Source organism: Agrilus planipennis, unplaced genomic scaffold (assembly GCF_000699045.2).
Source record: "Agrilus planipennis isolate EAB-ADULT unplaced genomic scaffold, Apla_2.0 scaffold66, whole genome shotgun sequence".
In the NCBI taxonomy this organism is placed as follows: Eukaryota; Metazoa; Arthropoda; class Insecta; order Coleoptera; family Buprestidae; genus Agrilus; species Agrilus planipennis.
Window position 1 is genome coordinate 1,260,384 of NW_020438868.1, and position 24,841 is coordinate 1,285,224.

The 24,841-nt window shown below is 36.1% G+C and overlaps 4 protein-coding genes and 1 long non-coding RNA gene across 6 annotated transcripts in view; 2 read left to right on the forward strand and 3 right to left on the reverse strand.

The window, feature by feature from the left end:
• Positions 1-4,086, reverse strand: LOC108734709 (myosin light chain alkali). Its single transcript, XM_018466359.2, has 7 exons — positions 3,856-4,086; positions 3,181-3,208; positions 1,665-1,805; positions 651-818; positions 478-564; positions 361-413; positions 1-16 (listed from the first exon to the last, which is right to left on the reverse strand). The coding sequence occupies exons 1-6, from the start codon at positions 3,856-3,858 to the stop codon at positions 388-390; spliced, it is 453 nt and encodes a 150-aa protein (XP_018321861.1). The 5' UTR covers positions 3,859-4,086; the 3' UTR covers positions 1-16; positions 361-387.
• A 2,071-nt stretch (positions 4,087-6,157) lies between these two features.
• Positions 6,158-7,174, reverse strand: LOC112903846. The gene has a single exon (XM_025976207.1). It carries the CDS (start codon positions 7,104-7,106, stop codon positions 6,285-6,287), a length of 822 nt encoding a protein of 273 aa, XP_025831992.1. The 5' UTR covers positions 7,107-7,174; the 3' UTR covers positions 6,158-6,284.
• A 490-nt stretch (positions 7,175-7,664) lies between these two features.
• LOC108734707 lies at positions 7,665-9,606 on the forward strand. The gene is made up of 2 exons (XM_018466357.1): positions 7,665-8,741; positions 8,808-9,606. The coding sequence occupies exons 1-2, from the start codon at positions 7,814-7,816 to the stop codon at positions 9,524-9,526; spliced, it is 1,647 nt and encodes a 548-aa protein (XP_018321859.1). The 5' UTR covers positions 7,665-7,813; the 3' UTR covers positions 9,527-9,606.
• A 689-nt stretch (positions 9,607-10,295) lies between these two features.
• The window catches only part of LOC108734719, a 66,738-nt gene continuing 52,192 nt past the window's right edge, over positions 10,296-24,841 (forward strand). Inside the window, exon 1 of the long non-coding RNA XR_003231473.1 lies at positions 10,296-10,410. This is a non-coding gene — a long non-coding RNA (uncharacterized LOC108734719). The remainder of the gene's footprint in view (positions 10,411-24,841) is intronic.
• LOC108734687 overlaps positions 11,302-24,841 on the reverse strand; it is a 31,989-nt gene continuing 18,449 nt past the window's right edge. For both annotated transcript variants that reach the window (XM_025976325.1, XM_025976328.1), the window contains 16 exons: positions 23,801-24,094; positions 22,167-22,407; positions 21,552-21,731; positions 20,057-20,425; positions 19,870-19,983; positions 18,756-18,966; positions 17,917-18,094; positions 16,976-17,099; positions 15,920-16,261; positions 15,323-15,733; positions 14,115-14,452; positions 13,507-13,648; positions 13,100-13,303; positions 12,295-12,569; positions 11,909-12,068; positions 11,302-11,539 (listed from right to left, as the gene is read on the reverse strand). In XM_025976325.1, coding sequence (XP_025832110.1) covers positions 11,462-11,539; positions 11,909-12,068; positions 12,295-12,569; positions 13,100-13,303; positions 13,507-13,648; positions 14,115-14,452; positions 15,323-15,733; positions 15,920-16,261; positions 16,976-17,099; positions 17,917-18,094; positions 18,756-18,966; positions 19,870-19,983; positions 20,057-20,425; positions 21,552-21,731; positions 22,167-22,407; positions 23,801-24,094 — 3,661 coding nt within the window. In that variant the 3' untranslated portion in view covers positions 11,302-11,461. The remainder of the gene's footprint in view (positions 11,540-11,908; positions 12,069-12,294; positions 12,570-13,099; positions 13,304-13,506; positions 13,649-14,114; positions 14,453-15,322; positions 15,734-15,919; positions 16,262-16,975; positions 17,100-17,916; positions 18,095-18,755; positions 18,967-19,869; positions 19,984-20,056; positions 20,426-21,551; positions 21,732-22,166; positions 22,408-23,800; positions 24,095-24,841) is intronic.

The following is a 24,841-nucleotide window of genomic DNA, read 5'->3' on the forward strand; positions in this document are numbered from 1 at the left end:
CGACCACTCAAAAAGGCTGGAACACAAAAAAATGTACATCAATGTCGATCTAATATCTAAATTCGACTTAGTTTTCCATTCGCACGCAAAGTAATTTAGAGCACCAATTTTAGTCGCGAAATCATTTGAAAACTCCAATTTTGGCTTTTAAAAAATTCGATAATAATTTCATGTCAAAATCATTTAGAAGCTACCTTGAAGCAGTAGGCAATTTTGACTTTCAGACTATTAGAAAATTTATTTGTGGAAAATTAATTTTGACATACAATCATCCAACAAACTAATTAATAGAATTCCTTTTTTTGCTTTCAAATAATCTGAAAATCTTTATTAGGTACATTTTTAATTATAATTACTTACAGAATAAAATTAGTGTAGATAAATTGTTTATGCCATGAGGTTCTTGAGGAAAGCTAGAAAGAAAAATATCGAAGTATGTAATGTTGTTTAATAGCAAAATATATTAAAACTACTTACGAGCATATGGAATAAATCCATCATCGTCTTCTTTGTCCATACAGTCTTTAAGGATTTGGTCACATTCAGCGTCTGTTAACCTTTCGCCTATAGGAAACAAAAAGGATTATTACAAAGTTTTGCTTTTTGTTTTGGAAATCAAATTTTTGTAACGAAATATTATAAACACTTACCAAGGGAAAGAAGCGTGTGTGCAAGTTCAGCAGCCATCATCTTACCATTTTCTTCTTTGTCGTACAATTTCAGACATTCCAAGAAATCCTCGTAGGTGCCTTGTTCTTTTTCTTTTTTAACTTGACCGTAAATGGGTAAGAATTCTTCTACTTTGAGTTTCTTCTCACCTGGAAAACAACAGACCCTTTACTTTCAACACAATAGCTTCAACGAAAAGTTATTTATATGAGTGTAAACCAATTTTTATTTTTAAAACAAAGGCTAACAACAGCTGCAGCTGTTTTAAGTAATATCAAAGAGGATTTTTCCTTTTCTCAATATTCTGGGTTTATAGTCGTAGTTCAGGATTACTTCTTCTCCTTATCTAACGTTTCTCAGGAAGCGTAGCAAGAACGTGAAGACCTTCGCTGCGATTGTACTGATACTCAGTCCTTTCCTGGGTAGCACTGAGATTTAGTCCTTCGCTGCGGTTACAGTGAGACGCAGCCCTTAGCTACGGTCGAACTGAGACGCAGTCCTTCGCTACGGTCGAACTGAGACGCAGCCCTTAGCTACGGTCGAACTGAGACGCAGTCCTTCGCTACGGTCGAACTGAGACGCAGTCCTTAGCTACGGTCGAACTGAGACGCTGTCCTTCGCTACGGTCGATATGAGACGCCGTCCTTCGCTGGATTTTACCGACTCAATCCTTCACCGCGATTGTACTGAAACTCAGCCTTTTTCTGCGATTTTGCTGAGGTAATAAAACAGCAGCGAAGCACTTTGCACCCTTCTCATGTTTCCTGAGTGTACAACCACACCTATTGGCGAAATATATGATAAATGACTCTATCGTGTCCTCGACCAAGGAGGAGAAACTATCCTTAACCACGGTCATCAATATCAGTCAGTATTCTGATAATTTTCCAAGCATTGTTATTTATTTTTATTGGCCCAATGGGATTTAACAGAAATCGTTTCCTCCAGTTACAATTTTAGCAAGTATGTTTATATTATTTGCAAAAGCTACATACCCTTCTTTTTTGTTCCACCTAATTTTTCAATAAAAGCCAAGGTTGGGTTTTGGTTGAGGGCCCTAAGCATATCTCCAAGGTTAACGGCATCGACTGTGCCATTTCCTTCGAAGTCGTAAATGGAGAAGACGAAGTTAGCTCCTAGAATTAATTTAAAATAAATTCATTTGTATTTGGTACGTTTGAATTTGTTTTACTATTAACTAATTTGTACCTAATCTACCATAAAAACATTGATCAAATTATGTCTTCTCTATTATCTTACTGCTATAAAAGATTCGTTTAAGTACATGTGCACGTTTATTTGTATCTATTAATTTTGTTTTGGAAATAATAATTTATAATCGATTGTTAATACGTCCTTGTTGTTACTTATTATTGTCTTAAAAAGTTTTCCACAATGAATATCAGGTTTATAGCAAACGCGTCAATTGTTACGCAATAGCACACGTAATTTTATTTTTATCAACATCCTGGCACCGATGAACATTAGTATCCCAGCGGGCTGATGAATTAAAGTTTGTAACAAAAGTTGGACCATAATCTGTGCCAAATATTTTGAAAATTATAGGCTAACATGACACACCACCAAATGTGGCGCACAATAATACACATTCTTCAAATAGATAGTTTATTATCATTAACCCTAAATTTTTTGCGATTTAAGTGCATGTTTTGAACTCTAATAATAATTAGAAAACAATTATTACGTCAGTTATTTACACTTGAACAATAATATTTCTGAAAAATATTCGTGGTACTAAAAGTTATTGAACCTAACAATTACTGGTAACTATTTCTTGTATTTTATTTATTTTATGATCATAAGGTCGTCAGTCCTAAGACTAGTTGGACACATACCTCCACTCATTCTTATCCTGTGCTTATCGCATTTCCCTAAAACTAGAACATCCCACATCCCTAACTATTTGTGAACAGTAATCTAATCTAAGTCTACCTCTACCCCTCTAACTCGTCCTTGCTAGATGCTAATACTGCTATATCATTTGCAAATCTAAGCATACTAATCTTTTGCCCCTGTATATCTATCCCTACAGTTATACTGTCTTTACTGATGTATAGATTAAAAAGTACTACTTGTTTATATTACATTAAAAGAATCTTTTTTTGGGGCATAATTTATTGATAATTAAAATTAAATTTAATACTTAATTGAAATAAAAACATCTTTTGTAATATAAATTTAATTTTGCTGTTGTTGTTTCCGAAATAGTTATATAAGTTTGTCAAGCGTTTTTATCCGAGAAGACTATAGAAAAAAATAAAATTGTTTAATAGATTCCTATTAACGGTTGTTGTTTGTGCAAAAACACATTTCGAGTTGTATTTATAACAACGAGTGCATAAGTGAGACAAGCGAAACGGTTCCATCCAAATAAGAACCGATTCAAAAATAGAAACCAGCTTGAAACTCTAAACGAAATATTTAAAAAAAGTCATGGCGCGAACCTATTCGCTGTTAAAAATAGCACCGAACACTACACTATGAACTTACTTTCGATATCCCTGGCACTAAGGTCCGCCTGCAACAACACGAAAAAGGTGTTTTAAAAAAAATCATAAAGCATTCAATAAATCACGTCTTTGTAATCACTGCATTTAATGAGATAATTTACAGGCACAAATGGTAATTCCGTGAAAAATTGTAATTTGATTTTTACAAACAAATTCCAAATGTAATTGGAAAATTAATTTTTATAAATTGCAAGATCTCAAAAGATTATTATAAAACAGAAATAATCAAAGCTCTTTGTCTTTGAAGTTTTGCAAAATCTAATAATGCGAATCCATATGTAGTGAGCAAAAAATCGTAAAGAACATTAACCATTAGTTGAGCTTCTTTTTAATTCTTTGGCAACCACTTACTAATTAAATTTCCTATTGTGGTAAGACAGTTAATTTGACAATCCGAAAGATGTTTAAATTAAAAAAATTGCTATTATTCTTTAAACTAATGCGAATAAATGCAACGCAAAAGGTTCCAGAGAACAAGTAAAGAAAAAGTAATCATCAATTTCTTTTTAGCTGATTAAAACAGTTGAAGAAGCGTCAAAATATAAAGATCATTGAATCATAATTTCAGTTTTTCGTTTGATTTGGACGATTAATATTAGTAAAAGCTTCGTAAAAAAAAAGGAAATGCGAAAAGCCTTGTCGTAAAGCCCCTTACCATTTTGTGTGTTGTACTGAACTTGCCTTCTTGTACTGTCGACGAGAAGTGGGACTTCAGGGAATATTTCGGGAACGTATGAACGGACTAGATGGCGCTTTCAGATTATGAAATAGTTGGGATTTTATTCTGGCAACCTCGCTTTCCCCGTATCATTATCCAAAATTATGGCAGAGTGGTGGTCGAGTTCTCTGCTTGCCAACCGATGCCTTTTCGACCCCGATTTAGCACTGGAAATAGATCGTTTTGTCTCGGCTATCAAGTAGTCCGGTCAAGATCGGGATAACATTCAATTTTGGGTAATTGAGGATAAATTTAGACGAGTTTTTTGACGATGTGTCACACGTTTCCACCTAATATTAGTCATCAATCAGTACTGTTGACCCGTAATTCACGTAAAAACTTTTTGTATGGCAAACAACAGAAAACTATTAAATAACAACTGAATGTACCAATTTCCGAGTCAAGTTTTCAATAGTTTTTTAACAGTATAATATTTTCGAAAATCTAAAATGAAAATCATCATTCATTAATACAACCTGCATATTTCATGTAAATTGTTTGGAGTTTTAAATAGTCCTTAGGTCCCTCTGTCTAAGGTTATACCCTGGTTAGAACTCTACTAACTACGCCACTGTTGATCGCCAGCCCTAATGTGCCTTTTCGTCTTTTCTCTACCCCCTTCTTTAGATGCGTGTAATTTGTAGCATTGGAAATGGGAGAGAATGTAGACATCAGTCTAAGATAAATAAAACAAAATAATATTATCGTTACACTTGCACAAAATTGGCAATTTTTACAGGAAAATATTAAAGGAAAAGGAAAATCTTTACATTCGTTATAAAATAAGTGAAGTACGATCAGTTTCAGTTACATAATTGCAAATCTGGCAGGCGCTTTCCTGGTGGTGCCAAGTTCAAAAGTTCTTTTTGATGCTATCTCTGCATTTCTTAAAGGCTAGGTTATGGTTAGGTTGGGTTGCCCTGACTAATTAACCATAACCTAATCGCTAAAACTTATTTACAACATTTTTTAAATTCTTGACTATGACCTAAATTAGCTTTATTCATTTCTATACCAAGACAAAAGGATAGTGGTTGTAAGGACATCAAAAATACATTTAAAGAACCTCTTTGTTGCAATGACTTAAAATATTATAGTGTTATCATCATAAGGTCGTCAGTCCGAAGACTGGTTCAACTCGCATCTCCACTTTGCATATACTGAGCTAATATCCTCATTTTCCTTAAACTAGGACATCCCACATCGTTAACTATTTATGAACAGCAGCAACATCTAATCTAGGCCTACCACTCTCCTCTTAACTCCTGTTTCTGCTTATAATATGACCCTAAGGTAATCCATAATTAAAATAGTCCGATTGTTTTGCTACAAATGTTTATATCGAAGATCTGAAAACAGTTTTTACGACCCTGTTGACGGAGGTTCCTTACATAAATAAATAGAAAACGTTACATTCTGTACAACCGATCAAATAAAGTAATGGAAAATTTCATCTTGGATTTTGATCAATTGGCTGTAGATATCTACACATTTAGATGAGGCACATCATCACGCAACGCCTTTGTATTTCTTATTTGACATAAATAAATTTTATATTTGGAGTAATTTATTTATTTTTAATAATCCCTTTTTTAGTACTTAACTATGAATTTTTGGTAAACATATTTCAGAAAATGTTAAAATTAGACAAATAACCGGAATTGTCTTGAATACTCATTTGTACCAAGGGGTAAGGATCACTAGAACGACTTCTAATAATACCTAGAATTAAACGATAACAGTAGGGGTGGTATTGAAATAGCGACAATAATTATGATTATTATATTATATTTAGAATAATTACATTAATTACAAAAAAGATGCTACTAGAATCCAAAACAGGACATCCACTGTAGAAAGCATACTTAATTATTCTCAGACCTATTTTATAGCGACTCAAAAAAGGATTTGGAGTATAAAGTGGATGACAGAGCACGAAAATATTTTTCTTAAGACAAAGAATGCTACACCATTAATGATAACTTTTGACATTATTTTGATTGTCTAACTTTGTATATATGTATGGATACATTTCTTTGTAATGTTTTCATTCAGTTCAGTTTCACTAAATTTTTAGACGATCCATCAGTTACGACATTGTAATAGAAATAATAAATATGTGTACAATTTATAGTTTGTTTATTTCGCCTATTAATTTAGATTTGCACAGTGGAAGCGTGCCAAGAAACTTAATCGTCACACAAAGGAAGCGGTTATTTATGATGTTAAATAATACAAGTCACATTAATTTGGTATATGTCAATTTACTATCAACAGTTAAAAATTCTATATAAAATATACAATGTCATGTACGCATATAAGTTCATTAGACCGGATTAAAAGTCATTAAAATAACATCTTAAGAGTTATTTGTAGTCTTCGCGCACATCCTTTTGGGATGAATTTTTGCCCTTTCTAAAGAAATTGAAGAATTTAGTTAAGAAACTCGCTTTCTTCCGCTTGTCTTTCTGCAAACTTCCGGTCGATTCTGGTTTGGAGCATGTATCTTTCTTTCTTCTGGGACAAGACATTATGGTACACACATCGCCCATTATCTCTTCGGGCTTGTTGTCGCTGCTGGTACTTGCTCTATTCAGATCTACATCTTCCATGTTTTCTTCTTTTGGAGGAATGCTTAGTAAATCGTCTTCATTACCGTCTTCGGGCAGGGCAATTTTTTCAGGTTCATACTTCTGTGGTGGTACCACTTTCGGCTCTTCTCCTGGTTTGATACATTCCAATTCAATGACACGCAAGACTGATTCCTGCATTCTTTCCCATTCGTCCTGCTTCTTTTTGGTGTCTTCGTCCGCCTTGAGGTATTCCGATATGACTTGGGGAGAGTTCTTTACCAAATCTGTGAGTCTGGACTTTTTTTCGACCATCCTTGGAGTTGGGCATACTTCTGTTGTAGCGTACTGCCCATGCTGTTTGCCATCTTGGATCGTTCCGTGGTCCCCAAGTCCTTCTACTTTATCTCCCGACTTACTTGACGAAAACAGTTTATAATCGTTGCTGAAACATTCTGGAGGCGGATGTTGGGAAGCAAGATCGTCCGTCTTTTCCTCCAAAATTCGAATTCCATCGGAAGGGTTTATGCATAATTGACAGCTGTTGGTAATATCGCCCACCGTATCCGGAAAGAACAGTTTCTCAGTTTCTTTCGTCGTGGATTTGCTTATCTCCATTTTGGTTGCAAGCGACTTCTTTAATGTCTCCTCGTATTTGTAAACTTCTAGAAATTATCGATGTATAAAAGTCACCAAACTCATGTCAAAGTATAGGGTTGTTCGGAAAGTCATTTCGTTNGTCTGAAGCTTTAGTTGCAATATCCAAAGCGCTCTCCAAAATATCATTTAAAATGCTGCCTGCAATTTCATCAGGAGTTAGAGAACAGTCCTTGATAGTTACAGGAGCGTCTGGGAAGATCTTTAAATCGATATTAGCAGTTCCTGAAAGCCACAATAACGTAACTGTTTATTTGTCAATTGGACTGTTTTGTTTCATAAACGTCATAGATAATAAAAATTAATTCATCTTTATTTTCAAAAGTCGTTTAGGAAAACAACTGCGCCAAATTTAACACAAAATTTTAGGCAGTTAAGAAAACCTTACCGATTTGATTCACCAAATTACAGCTTACATTTCCACCGGACATTTCTAAATAGCGTCGGATATGTAAAGAATCAAACTAAAAAGCGTTAAAATCGCCATTTGTTTTGGTTCCATAAGCCTCTAATATTTACTGGCCCATTTTTAATGTCATTTGCCTCCTGTAAGTAACTGTCGGTGTCAATAATACATTCATTACTCAAAATCATGCGTAAAGTGAACTAAAAAATCATTCAAACTAAATTCTGATTCCAAAAAAATACAATGATGATTCACCACTAACATGAAAGCTCGGCGGAGTTCGAAAGATGAAACGGAGTTGTACTCCATCAACTACGAAGACATTATTCGAAGCTTGGAGAAGAAAGCTAAAGAGTTGGAATCCATCAATGCTCATGAAACTGAGATGCAATTGGAGCTCGAAATTTCCCAAAGCCTTAAAGATATAATTGCGTCTCCAAAAAAAGACGAATCTGTAGTTTTAGACATAGAAGTGATTCGACCACCGGAAGAAGAGGCGATTAATAAACCAATATCTTTCAAACATAAAGGAAAATCTGAACTTGTTCATGACAGGCAGACAAAGAAGAAAATTATTGAAAGTTTCATAGCGCAATCATCGAATCCATTCCCTGTGACCTGCAAGGTCAACGCTGCCAGTGCCCCAGTTAGACCTCCAATGAACTATAAGTATCGAAAACGATCAGTTAATAACAGAGCTGAAAGGAACCAACCCACAAAAGATGCAATTGATATTCCAATTATGCAAGAAGAAATTCCAAACATTCATAAACAGTCTTCAGAGAAGAAACGTAACGAAAACAAACCGTTAGATGATCTAAACGATTTAAGTCTGTTCCAAAACATGGACGATGTTATAGAACATGTTTACGCATCCCTTAACTACAAAAAAGTGAGGGCTCAATACCCCTGTCATAATCGCAGTCAACCAATGGACAATGAAAAAAATCCTTGTCCATGTCAAAATTGTGCAATGGTCGGAGTATTAATGGATTCCCAAAAGAGACCCGTTTACACTCCGAGTGTTGAAAACATGGAAGGCTGCCAAGACCATTCGGAAAACGCTTCGGGAACGAAAGCAGTTGGCCGAAAACAACCGGTCTCGAAAAAAGAAGAATACAACAACAAGCTGAAACTACTCATACGAAAACTTCAGTTACTCGAAGCAAGACTACAACAGCAAGAAGAAAGTACCGTTTCCAGGGAATGTTTTATAAGGGTAGTAAATAAAATAATCGAGTATATCGATCTTTTAGACAAAACCGAAAAAAGGAAATTAGGTGTCCGAAATGAGAGTTCAACGAATACAGATCGTAAAAAGAGGACAGTTAATGATTCCAAAAGGAACATAGTTAGAAATCCAAGAGCTAACAAAAAAACCAGTTGCAAGATCGCTTCTAGCCTGGTTGAGAGGTGTTCTCATCACAAGCACAAGGCTATAAACACTAGCAAAGGTAGTGTACCCTCTGGGGTTAAGCCGAGGAGTAATGCAGGCTCGATGTTCAAAAATCACAACTATCTGCTCTATTGGGGCAAAGAAGTCATAGAACCCGGTTTCGATTTGAAATGCAAAATTAAGGATTTATTCCAAGAGGAAATGAAAAACAGCGAATGCATGAAAATCCAAGATAATAATATTGACGGTGTAAAAAGAAACGCCTTTTATGAAGAACCCTTGAAAGATTTTTCAAAGTATGTGAAAAATTACTTACAACCAACATTCACAGGGTATGCCAAAGATGATCTCAGCGCCAGAAAAATAGATCACGATGGTCTACAAAAAGATATTCCACGCAGTTCCATGCAGGATATCGGGTTGAAGACGCCCATTCCGGGAAACTGCATGCGCTTCCAGTGGAAACCTGATGACGCTATTGCTGCTACCACCACCACCACCACGGAATGCGTTAGAAAAGAAGTTAATGTAGCTTATATTAATCCCAATTTTAATTTCTGGCAGAACCTGGCCAATTAACGAATCAGTATGTACCAAAACTGTGACTTTGATTTTAGACTGTAATGATATATATCGTAATTAATAAAACTTGAAAATTGTTTAGTCTAAACTAACTGTTGTCCGCGATTTTATCCGCGTGGAATTCAATTATATATCATCATCAGTCCTGGCTGGTTGGACACGCACCTCCACTCTTTCTTATCCTGAGCTAATCTTCGCATTTCCCCAAAACTAGAACAAACCACATTTTTAACTATTTACGAACAGTAATGTAATCTAGGTCTACCTCTACTCCTCTTAACTCCTGTTTCCGCCTCTAATATGTCTCTGACTAGACCTTCATGCCTGTGAAGGTGTCCTACCAACCTATCTCACCCATTCCTTATTGACTTCCATAGAGTCCTCTGTTGTCTTACTATTTCTAATACCTCTTCATTTCTAACCTTCCAGTTTAAAAAATATTCAAAATATCCTACTGAGAATTTCGTAAGTTATCTTAATAAAATTTAAATTAAAAATGGGCTTTTTCAATATTCCAAACGTTGTTCAGTACTTTTAGTATAATCCTCGTATAAAAACATAATAAATTTATCTTCATTATAACCAAATATGAATCACACTTTACAGATTGTAATAAAGAAAGAGAACGAAATTATAGCTTCGGTTATGTGATAAAGAACCGAATCTTTACGATGAATGCCTCGGGGTTGAATATCGAGTACATTTCACTATTAGTTGCGGCTTGAATTTCAATGACAGTAACCACATGCGTCGTGAGGTGTGGAATTAGCGGTGTTAAGGATTAAATTGATAAATCGAGTGTGTGGTGTATACTAACAATAAAGAACTAGTGTAATATATACATAAGTGCATCATTGAACCCAGTTATTTATACATATCAGGTTAGTCAAGCTTTTGATTTTGTACATTATCTAAAAGCTACCAGTATCATCTGAATTATGTTAGTCAACTAGGTACATACTCAAAAATTTGACAAATTTGTCGTTTTCTCCTACTGACTTATTATTATGCTTGACGTCATGCATATAAAGACAAGTATCCAAATTTTAATAATGTATAATAGCATTTTTGACTTCTTTCAAATTTTGAAACGTTTTTGAGTAAAGGTCTAAATGATGGTGGGTGGGATCGAAAGAGGGGGTCTCCCCCACCACTGTACCATAAAAAGTTCGTAGCGGTCTCACCCCCATAAAAAGTTATGGGGGTTGAAAGTTGATTATTTTGACAATTTTCATATACTATAATTCAAATAAAATTCAATAAAATAATTATTTTCAAGCGGGTGGAAGCGGGGGATCGAAAGAGGGTGAACCCGTGAACCTAACCTAACCTACCCTATTGATAAAGATATTTAAATAATGTTTTATATAACTTTCACAATATTCAAGTGCCTATTTTTCATTAGTTTTACCTTTGAATATTGTTTAAGAATGACTATATAATTATTCACATATTTATTAACTTTGAATCCCCATAAGTTTTTATGGGGGTAAGACCACCACGAACTTTTTATGGTACAATGGTGGAGGAGACCTCCTTTTTCGATCCCCGCCATTATCTAGACCTTTACCCGTTTTTGAAACTAAGAGAGATAAAACCTTGTAGCAATATGCTTTTAAGTAAATATAATTACGTAAAACCTTATCGCTAATTATAGGTATTAATTAATAATACGAAGATGCTTTCTTTTCCTTTTTTATTAACCATAGTCTAGAGTTGTAACAGTAAAAAATGTTTTTTTTTTAATGTATCACACATTTGATGGACTTAAGATAAAACTTCGATTAAAAGTTTCAACTTCAACGAACATTTCAAGCTTTGAGCTACGAGTATTTTTTCTTGTTACAAATTCTTCCACTTAAGCCAACGCCAACGTCCAAAGCACTTATTAAATATATTCCTGAACGGAGAGCGTGCAATCGCCACTTTCTGTTAGGTCCCCGAATCCATTGCTTTACTTCCTCGTCTTCTACTCAACTGTCTCCAAAATCTTCGATCGGATGGTTTGTCCTATATCAAATTGTTTCATTAAAACCTTGACCTTGAAAACCCTCATTGAATCATTCAACAATTATGCAGATAGAATCGTAAAAAATAGACTGGTGTGTTAAGGGTGTTTTTTAAAAGTTATGTGCTCTTTTTTGACTTTCAAATACAAGAAACGTAAAATTCACGCAGTGAATAGTGAAAATAATTGACACCAATTGCATACGAACCAATCTAGGACCCTATTAATCAATATTGATCTGGAAACAATAAAACAAAATTGAGTATTTTCTTAATTTAGTAAGCGGGGGTAGTTTCATTTACATATGTAATAGATTCATATTTATTACTGTCTGATGTAGTAATAAGTTTTGTATTGTAATTAAAACTTACTTTAGGTTTTTTCGGTGAAAAAGGCGGTTGCCTCCCATAGGTAGTCGGAACATCGTGGGAAGTTGATCCTTCCTTGCTAAATAACTTTATTACTTCCGTTTCCGTGGGAAATGTTTCGTAAATCTTCCTTTCCCCTTTACGAACATTGAGAATTTCTAACCTAAATAAACAAGACAGATTTTTGCCAAAAACAATCGTTTTAATTAATATCCAATATCAAATTCAAAATTAAAGTAGGAACCGTGCCTGTTTAACACCCAAAATTTGCAAGAGATTGTAATTGAATTCTTTATGGCTAAATTTTCCTGAACGACATCCAACATGCATAAATTTTCTCAAATATCAAAGACTAGAGTGTATTTTGTTGCAAGTGTGATAATACCTACAATCTAATACTTCTGCATTTGTTGACATTTTCGATCTTGACTAATGTTGGATTTAGTCTTCGGAAGAAACCGACGCCTTCGTCTTCGGCGTCTATGATGTTCCGGTAGCTCTCGGAGCGGTGAATACGCAGTTGAGTCTCCGACGTAGCTGACGTAAAACATTTGGGATTCCCTTCGACTACTTGACGCGCATCGTCCATATGATTTTCCACTATCGCCACTTCTTTTTTTACAACAATAGAGCAGGCGTCAGCAACAGTTCCATTTACGTTGCCCTACCCAAAAAGTTAAATGCTGCTTTTGACATAATCTCCTTTCAAACTACAAAAACATTAACTACTGCAAAAGAATTCAAAGATTGCGTTTACCAGTCAAACAGCTGGATATTGAACATAGAAAATGCAATATAAACTGCTCCAGATCATTACAGATTACATCGTTTTAAAATCTACCAAATCATGTAAGATCAACGTAAGTTATAACTGACTGTACGTTGTGTATTATAACATTCCAGTTCAGTTTCCTAAATCCGGGGACCACGAAGTCGAAATAACGTTTCTGTTGTTTCTATTGCTGGATTTTTCTCGACATTACACGCAACGTAAGTGATAGGCTATGTCACACAATATTTAATATGGCGCACGCCAGCCGCCATTACGTATTCAAACTAGGAGCTTTTATAAATCTAAGCTACACTACTGAAAGTGTGAATTTGTTTAACTAAATCTACTCCAAAAGCATGCAAAAAAGGTAATGAATTCGATAAATTTCTTGTCGCAGAAAATGTTGAGTAATAAATAGATACCTGCTTCGAAAGTGGTGATTGTGCGGCGGTTGAAGATGAAGAAGATGTACATGTGTCTGAGTCCTCTTCCATCAAAGGCTCTAACGTTGTACGGGGTAGAAGACCCCTAATATTTACACTCGCCACCGGTGGTGTCATTAACAATTCGTCCATTATCAGTTCGGCGTCGTCATCGTTTTCGGAAGACCCTGAGTCCATACTTAACTAATAATTTTTAAAAATAAACAGTCAAATCCTGCTCTATCAACTAACTAACTATATTTTACATAACGGTTAGACACACAAGCAGAGTCCATTGAAAACACTGAACCATAAAGTGCTGTAATGTACTTAGAATTGTTTTTCATGCAATACATGCAATACGTGTTCTAATGTAATATTTTAAGTATTCATTCACAATTTCTAACCGATCTTTGTCCATCACAATTGGAGTACACTGATGGATCGTCTAGATCCCCACCACTCGTTGGTGTTCCCCAAACTTCTTCACCGGATGTAGCTGCCGAATTTTCGCATTCTTCCTCATGAACTTCCGTCGTTTTTAAATACCTGGATTGTAAAAACCGAACTGTTATAGAGGTAACATTTGTCATTGCGTTATTGTGGTGTCAGTACTTTTAGTTTTGTTTATATTAAAATCTGTGGTATCCAATAAAGATTTTTTAAGACGCGATCGATTTTTTGACAACACACAAAAGATAATGTTACGCTCATATTACAAAGAGGGGTTCGCTGACTTTTGTGACGTAACTCGATGAAGGGGAAGAGAGGTATCCAAAAAGGTAAAATTCTGAGTGACGTATTTTATGGGTGGATTAGCTGTAACTCGATCTTTAAAAACCTTTATTGAAATTTGAAAAGCTTTCAGATGTTACAGGTTCGTATGAGACAAAAATTGTAGTTTTGAACGTTTTGTTTTTTTTTTTTTCTAAACAGAAACATAATTATCCAAGGATTATATCAATAAATATCTTAAATAAATAAGTAGTAAAGGTATTGTTCGGTTTTTACTTACCGTTCAAAAAACCCTGCACCCGTTTTGTAATCTTCCCCAAGCCGTTCAAAAAACGCAATTTTCTCAGACACATACGCTCCAGCTCTAGAGGTCCAGCTCCTGATCGTTGAATGATTAAAGCCCTCATTATCGATTCCTTGTTCGTCGCTTTCGTCGCTATCCGAGTTTTCCTCTTCTTCGATCTCTTGAGAGTCTAATTTTTTCAAACTAGAGAGTGTACCGTACCGTCTCAAGTTAGGATTCGATTTACTTAATACATGATAAGGCTGTTCGTCATAAGAAGGAAAATTATCTTGGGACTCGTCGTCGTCGTCACTCTCATTGTTCTCATTAACGCTCTGAAATTTGTGGTTTCGAAAAGAAGGAACTGAATAAAATGTAAATTTCTAATTTTGGGGAAGGTATTTTAGTATTACCGAACGCAGGAGCCACCCAAACGGGATCAAAGAAGTTCAAGACAAAAGTATTGATCAGAAAAAACGAACGATCGATTTTATCCCTAGGCACCTTCACTTTTTTTTAAAGGTACTATTAATTCATAAAGCGAATATAAAAATAGGAGGCGAAAGATTAGAAGAAGGGGCTGATTTTTGATATCTAGAAAGTCAGATAAGTCAGGACGGAAGGAGTAGTAGGGATATAAGAAAGAGGATTGCGCAAGGCCGAGTTGCCTTCAATAAAGAAGAAATAAGTCACTTCTATGCACGCGAACGATTAATTTAGAATTTCGAAAGGTATCAGAGACATATTAGAAGCAATAACGGAAGTTAGGAGGGGTAGAGGTAGACCTAGATTAGATTACTGTTGGCAAATAGTTAAGGATGTGGGATATTCTAGTTTTATGGAAAGTTTAGCTCAGAATAGTAGGGGTGGAGGTGCGTGTCCAACCAGTCTTAAAGCTGACGACATGATTTTGATGACTAATAACACAGTAAGTCTTTATGGGAGACTTCGCCCCTTTATCCCAACGATTTGAGCTGCCCCTGAGTGTTCGGTCATAGTCCTTTAGTGTTAAAATGGTAATTATAAAAGCTATTGAGACTATTAATTCTTTAGCTCAATGGACTACAGCTGGTTTTAGTACCAGTTTAATTGTAGCCCCCCCCCCCTTTTGGTAAATCTCTCGATAAAGGAATGAGAATAAAATACAATGAAAGCTGTTATTATATTTTTTTAACTTTATCTGTTTGAGAAGAAACTACCCTTACTTGTTCATCGCTTGATTGATCCTGTAAGGATTGTTCATCTTCGGAATTATCCTCGTTATTTCTATGCACCTTCCGTCTCATATCTGGAGTGGGAGGGTTCACGCTTATCCGAGGTATTGGCAAAAATGGATCGTTATTATTTTTAATATTCGCATTGTCCAAGTCCAAATCTTTCGGAACTTGATCGAAATGACTTCTATCCACGCATTCGTTATTGACTAATTCAAACACATCACTGTTATCATGATTTTCCGAATGTTGTTGTTTGCCGCATTCGATGTCGTTGTTGTCGTGATTGTTTAAATAATTGTTGTTCATTATGTTATTGTTAGAATTTGTTAGGCAAGTTTTCTGACATTGTTTGCAAACTTTCACAGATCCTTGACCAACTGGGCTGGATTTTACGGTAACCTGTGTGTGTGTCAAAATGTCCTTTTGGAATTCTCTTCCATGGAAGAAAGTACGTTATCGTAAACATTTGGCTATTCATTCGACTCAATATTCGAATTGGAGTATTGAGAATAATAATTTGACAAATGTGATACGCGTTTTGTCCAAATGTTGAGATAAGTAATACTAAAGGACTTTTATCCTTACCTGGGATTCAAAGCTAGTACTTTTGGAAGGACTAACGTCAGAGAATTCCATTTTTTCGCATCTGCTCTCGTTTCTTTCGGTGGTTCTGCCGCTATCTCCTGAGAGAAGTTCCTGCGTTCTCTTTCGCAATTGTTCCTCGGACCATATTTCGTCAATAGGTTCATCGTCAGGAGAAGCGTTAGCAATTGAAGTTAGTTGATTTTTCATCCAGTGTTCGAGATGAATGGCAGTGCCCTTGCCCCTATCCCCCGTCTTGCCCAGTTGTTTGCATTTGTGCTCAATTAGCTCGTGTATCTGCTTCTGTGAGTCGTAGGGGTCAGACTGGCTCGAATACTGAGCGTTCTGAAAAGAGCGGCCTATTAGCTTTTCCCACTGGCGATTAAAAGAAGACACGCATTCATAAAAAATAGTTTATTCAACCTTTCTCCTACAAGAAGCCTACACATGGTGTAACAAAGACTCTCTTGTCAAAAACTAACAAAGTATAAAAACTACTAAGGTACATGTTAAAGAGGCAGTCATTGAAACTTTTTGAAATCACAATCGAGCACAGCTAGTTATATGCACCATTAGAGTAAAAGTACAAAAATATTGTTTAAAAGTAAAGGGTCGTCGCAGCTAGAAGCCGTTTTCACACCGCGATTGCGCGTCGAATTGCAAATACTGGATGTCTTCCAGATAAAATGACTCGTCCTCGTTAAAGCTATCGGTGAAGGAGGTCGGCGACAAGGAATTGGACAGCCGTGAACTGATAACGGGATTCTCGGTGGGTAAGACGAACGTCGGGAACAACGGGAGACTGTGGGCGTTTTGAGCAAATACAACAGTGTCACCGCAACTATTTATAGTCTTTGGAGAGTTGGTGGGGGGGTTCGCGCATCTTATTGGACTGTCTCGAAGAGGCGGGGACGATCTCGAGTGTATTATAGTGGAATGCGAGAAGGTGAGATTGGCTGATGGTGTTTCGGGTGTGAGGGGGATGCTGGAATTGTTTAGGGAGTTGAGCGAGCAGCTGCGCACTAATGCGGGTTCGCTTTGACCGTTACCTAGACGCACCTGTCGACGATTGCTCAATGAGTCGGTCGATTGTAGTGTAGCGGCTGAGAAGTTTAGGGGAACTTCGGGGGATTCTAACGGACTACTAAAGGTGCTGCTCTCCATTCCAGAATTTACTCGAAAGCTGCATAAAAGGAGCATATTTTAAGTAACCAGATCATATGCATGCACTACTGATAGCTCCGACTGCATTTCAGACCACAACAAAATTTTATATAACAAAAGAATTGCAATCCAGACAAATTCCTATCACATTTACATAATTGCAAATATATGTATTTTTATTTTGTACTTGAACAATTTTTTTGTTGGGCAAGTACCCGAAGGGCTTGTTGCAATTCGTGGTAGATTATAATCAGCCGGAGCTATCAAAGAAACGTCTATCATGCACTGCACAGGAAGAAAACATTGGTACCTTGTCATCTTTTAAGTGGTACTAGGTACAACAACTAATAACGTACTGTTGACATGCAAACAACAGAATGGAATGGTTGGATAAATAAAATGTGATCATTGATAATCTACTAATGATGAGCTTTTATTGATCTTGGCTTTGCTTGGTTTTAGTTTTAGACTTGTTCCTGTTCTTGCTGATGTAGTCTATTTAGTCTTGGTCGTACATATTAGGTCTTGGTTTTAGTCTTGATCTTGTTTGTTTGGTATTGATCTTGTATTTAGATCAAGACCAAGATCAATTTCGCTCTTCACTATACTCCACTGAAAATTTATAAAACTTAAGTAAACGTCTTCATTACTGGTAGATCTTATTGTTGTTTTAATTTATAGCCAAATAACAAAAAAGGGCGTTATTGGAAAATAGAGTAATGCAATAGTATTATATTTGCTTTTACATTTTTTCAGCTCTCTTGACTAACTTGATCGAGGGCTTTCGTTATTTATTATTGTTTCTTAACTAATGTAATATAACAGTTAGTACTTACATTTGCCTCTGCAATAAATTTTGCCATATTGCTTTGGACTCTATGTTAGGTGCACGTAAAACTATGCATCGTTTTCCACCCTGTTTTCTAGGAGCTTTTGTTATATCTAAGCCACAATGGACTGTCGGACTTTTGGCACTAGCACCTCCAGGTTGGACCAAAAGTCTAAATTCAGTAGCTGAAAGAAAATTCAATTCATAAAGATTTGTTGATTTCGAAATTATAGTAATTAAATATTATATGCTTGTTGATTATTCAAACATTTGATTTTTGAAAGCCAATTTTAATAGGTTACGAATACAACACTAAAAAAGTGTTAAGTTACAAACTTTCACTGTGCAATTGCTTTGCCACACTGTAGCATCATCACACCCACTTGCAAAGCTGGTGGACTAATTGTCATTACACTGCACTGTTGTGCAAAGCCGAAGGGTACAGGGGAAGATCCTTTAGAATTGCTCTTTTGGGACTAGATTTAGATAGATGGTGGTTGGGAAAAGAAAGATAGAACGAAAAATGAATAGAAGAGTAGTGAATGATTCTCTTAGAAATATTAGAGTTTAGGAAGTATCTAGACTATTATTTGACTATTTTCGCAATCAAAATATGTCAAATGTTCCTCATGAACTTAAACTTGTAGATTTCTCCACCATCAAATTTACCCATTATTTATCAACTGTAACCTTTTCATATTTAACAATATATTTTACCACTTGGTGATGCTACTGTGCATGTAGGGAAACAATAAATTGCAGTGAAAGCTAATAAATTCCTAAATATGCCTCTTATTGTAAATGTATTATTTGATACATTGTAATTACTGTTTATTATAAACTTACATTTTTTTCTAACTGTAAATATAATTTCTGCTATGTATGATAAGGGAAGGGGTTCTTCGGTGATAAACAGTACTCTGTCTCTTGAAACCTTGGCAAATAGAAGTATGTCTGTGAAAAGGAGAGTCCAATATTGTCTTATATTTCGCCCTTCTACCCTGAAAAGTTCTCCTCCAAATATCCAATGTCTTCCTGGCTTATTTAAAATAAAAGGCTGAAAAGAGACCTGTATTACACCTACAGGATAGTTAGTAGAACTTTAAGAAATATTTTTTTGATTGCGAAAAATTTAAACATTTTCAGACAGACAAGATGTCCAAATCGAAAGTTTTTGCGATATTTCTACCCTCATCGCAGTCGGTCCGTTTAATCCAAAATTATCGGCGATATTGTTTACGAAAAGAAAATAAGGATAAATAGCATTTGATCGACTATAGTACAGGCCCGGGCGGCCGATTTTAGAACTCTGTACGTAAAAAACTTGTCACATCCATTTGGGCTTCGAATGAGTCCTGTCTGGTGCGGATAGGACATCGTACTGCGGAGCTATGAAGTTTTAACCGCGGGTCTGCTTTTGAGCTTGTCTATTTTAAATTGACTGTCTGCTAGCCAATAGATGGAAAACTATAAGCTTTTTTAGAAAACTTTCTTAATAGACGTATCTCTCATCTCACCGCCAATGTCATGAGATGCCTGCGGACTTATCTGATCCTGTTAGAAAATTCAAAAATTTTAGATTTTTTTTTCTTCAAAATCAACTTTTGGTCGACGATAACATTGAAACGGTACGTCGTTAGAATTGTGGGTTTCTCTAGATAAAGTTAGTGACACACCCATCGGAATCGGACCATTCAATCCAATATTATCGGCAAAATTGTGGAATTAAGAAACCGACGAAATGAAAGTGAGAGTAAATAGGTTGAATTTGGTCTGGTATGGTGCAGGTCCGGACTGTCCGGCGTCAAAAATTTCTACGTCTCCTAGGCCTCGAATAGTCCCGCGGATGACACGAGTCATAAGGATTTTATAATTTAAATTTGAAGTAGATCATGAACGGTGTGAACTTCGAAGTTGTATTATTATTTAGAATGACTTTTTGACTTGTAGGACGACTTACCTTACACTTTGTGAAAACAAGGCGATTTTCTAAATCTTGAACGGAAAGTAATAGTCGCCCTTCACCCCCTGGTTCCATAAATCCAGCCTCCTTTGTTATATTTCTATAAGTCACCTTAAAAAGTAGTCCAACATTTAACTTCAAATGTTCTTTAATAATAATAATTAATTAAGTATAAAGGACATACTTGCATTTCCTTGACGATTTTGACTAGATGATTGTAATCGTCATGTTTGGAATTAGAATACCCTAATGCTGTACTAAACAAGTTCAAAATATCCCTATAGTGCTGTAAAGGTCTGTGAATAAAGGCCGTGATGTCAGGTCGTTTTCTCGGAATAAGAGGCGTTTGTAGGAATCGTACGAATCCCGAGTTTGCATATTTTGTACGATCTGCCAAAACACAATCGGCCTTCTTGATTCCTGAGCAGTACTTCCTGTAGGCCGTAGTGAACTCTGCTAATTTCCTATAGAATGCAAACGGCACATTTTGGATGCTTTGTTCCCCGTCTTCTTGGACTATATTGTCCAAAATGTCTTCACTTATTTTTAGAATCTAGAAGTAAGTCATTTTTACATCCCAAAATTTCCTTCTGGAACTCTTTTTTTGAATAATTTAAATAATTAAATTGATAATTCTTTTATAGAGTTTGCCCTTTATTTTGACTATTTATACAGAAAATTCGTTTGTATAATCATAAATGTTATTTTATTTGGAAATCACATGAAAAGAAATACAAACTTTAGAAAATAATGATGAATAAAAAGTAGAAAAGTGCCCCAAAAACAAAAATCGTCATGGTTTTGAGTATTAAATATTGTCTTTTGAATCTCAGTAATTATTGTCTGAAAAATTTAAAGAAAATTGATAACCAGATTGAAAATTTTTTGATGTAATAGTATTTCGGTTGATTCCCAAACGGGTGCAATGTAGTAGGTAGGGCTGCAGCAACGTTTTCTTTTTGAATGCGAACAAAACGCATGTATTGTTCACGCGTTTTAACGTGACACAAAGTAAGCAAACCTGAAAACACCCTTGTAGTGGTTACTTTTAACGTTATTGACCTTTGTGTGCACCTGGTCTCTTTCATCCGCCTTAGCAAGTTGTCGAAAATGATAAAACTTTAAAGGGTGTTTCATTCCCATCAGCCAGTAATGCTGGTGGGCGGGCAGTCCCTCCAGACTATGCCGGAAGGTAGGGCGGAAGGCCCTGTTCAGCCTGCTTTCAGGAATCGGGAATGGGTGGGNCCTCTTCAGCCTGCTTTCAGGAATCGTGGGAATGGGTGGGTGGTGGTTCGGGTGAGAAAGATGAGACGGACGAAATGAAGGCAGAAGAGAATGAAAGATTATCTGTGGAATATTACTGCCTCAGCATCTGCCTAGGTGATCCAAGGAAACCACAGAAAAACTTGGACCAAGGCAGACGGACTCGGAATCGAACCGGCGTCCTCCCGAATGCTAAGCAATGGTCTAAACCTATAGACCATGCGAAGAATGCACGTCATCGTCTTTTTAAAACTATAAACTGGTCAATGTGAGCTCTACTTCTTTTCCAGCGCAGTGACTGTTCTACTTTTATCGATTTTGTGTCACGGTAAATCGCGAGTACTATACATTAAAAGGCGAAAGCAATTCTACATTTTTCTTGTTAATAATGTCTTAAATTTATCAAACGAAATTACCTCTTCTAAATTTTGAAATAGTATTCTATGCTCCATTGGACTGAGGATGTCTCTTCTTTCAGCTAAGGGAAACAGAAACCTGTTGGTTCCAAATTGTAATTCCGTTACGTACGCTTGTTCCTTATTAATTATTTGATACAGGGTTTTTCTTCGGGCTTCTTCCGGATCCATTATTGTTTTCTGTATTTTAGTTTTAAATAAATTAAAACATTGGTGAACTGATGAAAATAAAAACCGTTTATAAAATAAAACGATGAAAAACTAAAGAAAACATTTATTTAAATAAATAAACGGAAAACAATGCAAAGCAACATTAAATTAAACACAACACTGATAAAAACTAATAACTAGTCGTCTTTACATAAAATAAAATAGGCAAAACACAAAGGAAAAGTGAAACGGTCACTAGCTATAAATAATTTACATGTTTTCCTTGGGGGCTAACCAAAGCATTTAAAATAAATATAGGAGCGCACAAAAAATATTATAAACAATACAAAAATTAGTAAATTATTAAAACAATGGAAGAACGGTTCTCTAAACGCAGATGATAATAATATGGTAGATATTGGAAGAAAATTCATATGGAAATTACACCACTATACCATTACCAACCTCAGAACTAAACGTGACTTGGGGTAAATGCAACCTCTTCCGGTTGCAGTCGACGGAAGCAAGGTTGGTGGTATGGGTGGAGCCCACTGTAGACGGTCGATGATAGGTTAATGCCGACGAAGAAGTAAGTAACTTGCTAGTACTTCCGGAAAACTTATTCGCTTGGTGGTAATTAGGAGATGGGCCATTTTTGGACGGATGTCTTCGAAATATTTCTAAAGTTAACTGATTGCCACATGACCTACGAATAAATAAAATAGAATTCAAAATTTGAGACGCAAAGCTGTAGTAGGGGAGAGCTAATGTACATAACTCTTTTGAGCATATGTGGCTCCGACAGGGTGAACTTAAGTCACCCTATATGATTCAGCTGGAAGGAAACGTGTCGCTATTTTTTTGGCTACAACTGAATTTGTTCATATTTTTACAAAGTTTTGTAATAAATATTGAGGTGTTATTATGCGAGTAACTAAATATTTTTGCAGTATTTTCAACTCCAGATGGTAACAGTAGTATCGGAGTTTGGTATAAGATACTTTTCATTGTCGTCACTGTTTTAGGTTAGAAGTACTTGGTTTAAGTACAAAATATGTTTTTTGGAGTATTTTGATGTCGAAGATGCATCACGTTCGGGAAGGCCGGTTGAAGCTGATAAAGACGCCATAAAGGCATTAGTTGATGTGAACCGGCGAATAACAACACGTGAGATCGGATTGAGGTTAAATTTATCAAATTCAACAGTTTATGACCACTTGAAAGGCCTGGGATTATCCTCGAAGCTCGATGTATGGGTTCCCCATGTTCTCACAGAGAGAAATCTGTGTCGCCGCATTGACGTCTGCGATTCGCTTCTCAAACGTCACGAAAATGATCCGTTTTTGAAGCGCATCATCACTGGGGACGAAAAATGGGTTGTATACAACAACGTCAAACGCAAGAGGTCATGGAGCAAAAAAGATGAACCGGCTCAAACCATTTCCAAAGCCGATATTCACCAAAAAAAGGTGATGCTGTCTGTTTGGTGGGATTTTAAAGGAATCGTTTTTTTTTAGCTTTTACCGGATAACACAACGATTAATTCGGAAGTCTACTGTCATCAGCTGGACAAACTGAATGATGCACTTCAACAGAAAAGGTCAGAACTAATCAACAGGAAAGGTGTAGTGTTTCACCAAGACAACGCGAGACCTCACACAAGTTTGGTCACTCGCCAAAAGCTTTTACAGCTTGAATGGGATACAATGCTACACCCACCATATTCTCCAGACCTGGCACCATCGGATTATTATTTGTTCCGGTCACTCCAAAATTTTTTAGACGGTAAAACCTTCACCTCAAATGAGGAGGTCAAAAACCTCCTCGATCAGTTTTTTGCCAGCAAAGACCAAAAATTTTATGAGCGTGGAATTATGCTACTACCAGAAAGATGGCAAAAGGTGTTGGACCAGAACGGTCAATATATAATTTAATAAAGTATTTGTTTATTATACGAAAACTGTCTTTCATTTCCACAAAAAAAAAAACGAAATGACTTTCCGAACAACCCTATAGTATCGATATGGTACATCATGTTATGTTCAGTTTTAACATGAAATTTTGAGTCGATCGCTCGTGCAAATAAACCAGGAACTTACTTAATGAGATTCAAGATATCGACTTCCGGCATCATGACGACGTTATGCTTATCAACGAAAATGATATAATCTCCCGGCATCATCCCGGCTTTCTCTGCAGGCGATCCCTTTTCTATCCTCTCGACTCGAGGCGGGTGCGTCCAGACGACTGAAAAGCCGAAGCTCGTTTTAGGGATCTTCGTTAATATTTTAGTGGATGTAAACGGCGTCCTGCCACTTTTATTCCCGGTCGCTTTCCTTTGCGTAGCAGCGGGAATTGCTTCTGGTCCCTCCATTGGATCCAATTCTAGATACCTGGTAGAGAGACATGCAACAAAAGAGTCAACATTGAAAGCTATTTCACAAAACCAACAGTCTCCTCGTGGTAGAATTTCTAAGCGATCTCTTAGTGCGTAATATAGACTTGAGAATTGCCTTTTTATATCTATCTATATACTGAGTGTCTCGAGAATCTTTGGGAATATCTTGTTAAATGAATCTAAATGTTGATAAATAGAAAGTGATCAGTATTGCCATAGTATACACGAATTTATTCAAAAACTAATAGCAATTGTACACTGTAGCTACTTGTAGAGGTGGTTCAGAATTCTATGAGCCTTGCTCTTGCGCGGCGCAATCATTAAGCTTCGTTGGTTCATTGATTTCTACCTGTCAAAAACATCGACCGTCATGAGAAGGCTCATGAGATTTTGCAGTACCTCTAACACAGGTAATAAATCATGTAAAAAAATGCACAGAATAGATCGTAACCTCATAACAATTCAGCATTGCTTGTTAGAGTATCCATGGGATATTCTTAAATTCTTTTTATTTTCTGAGGACTTGAATATAATTTTGTAATACTCCAAAAATGATTTGAAACTACTGAAATAGCTTTAATTTTGGTTGTCGTTCTGCCCAAATTTTTAATAGTACCTACAACAACATCCCGAACAATAATTGGGGTTTACCCAATGTTTCCAGGAAGAGAAGGTTGAATGGCGAGTCAAAAATTGTCCGAATAGACACCAAGTATTTCTGTAAATAACTCGAGATCGAGGC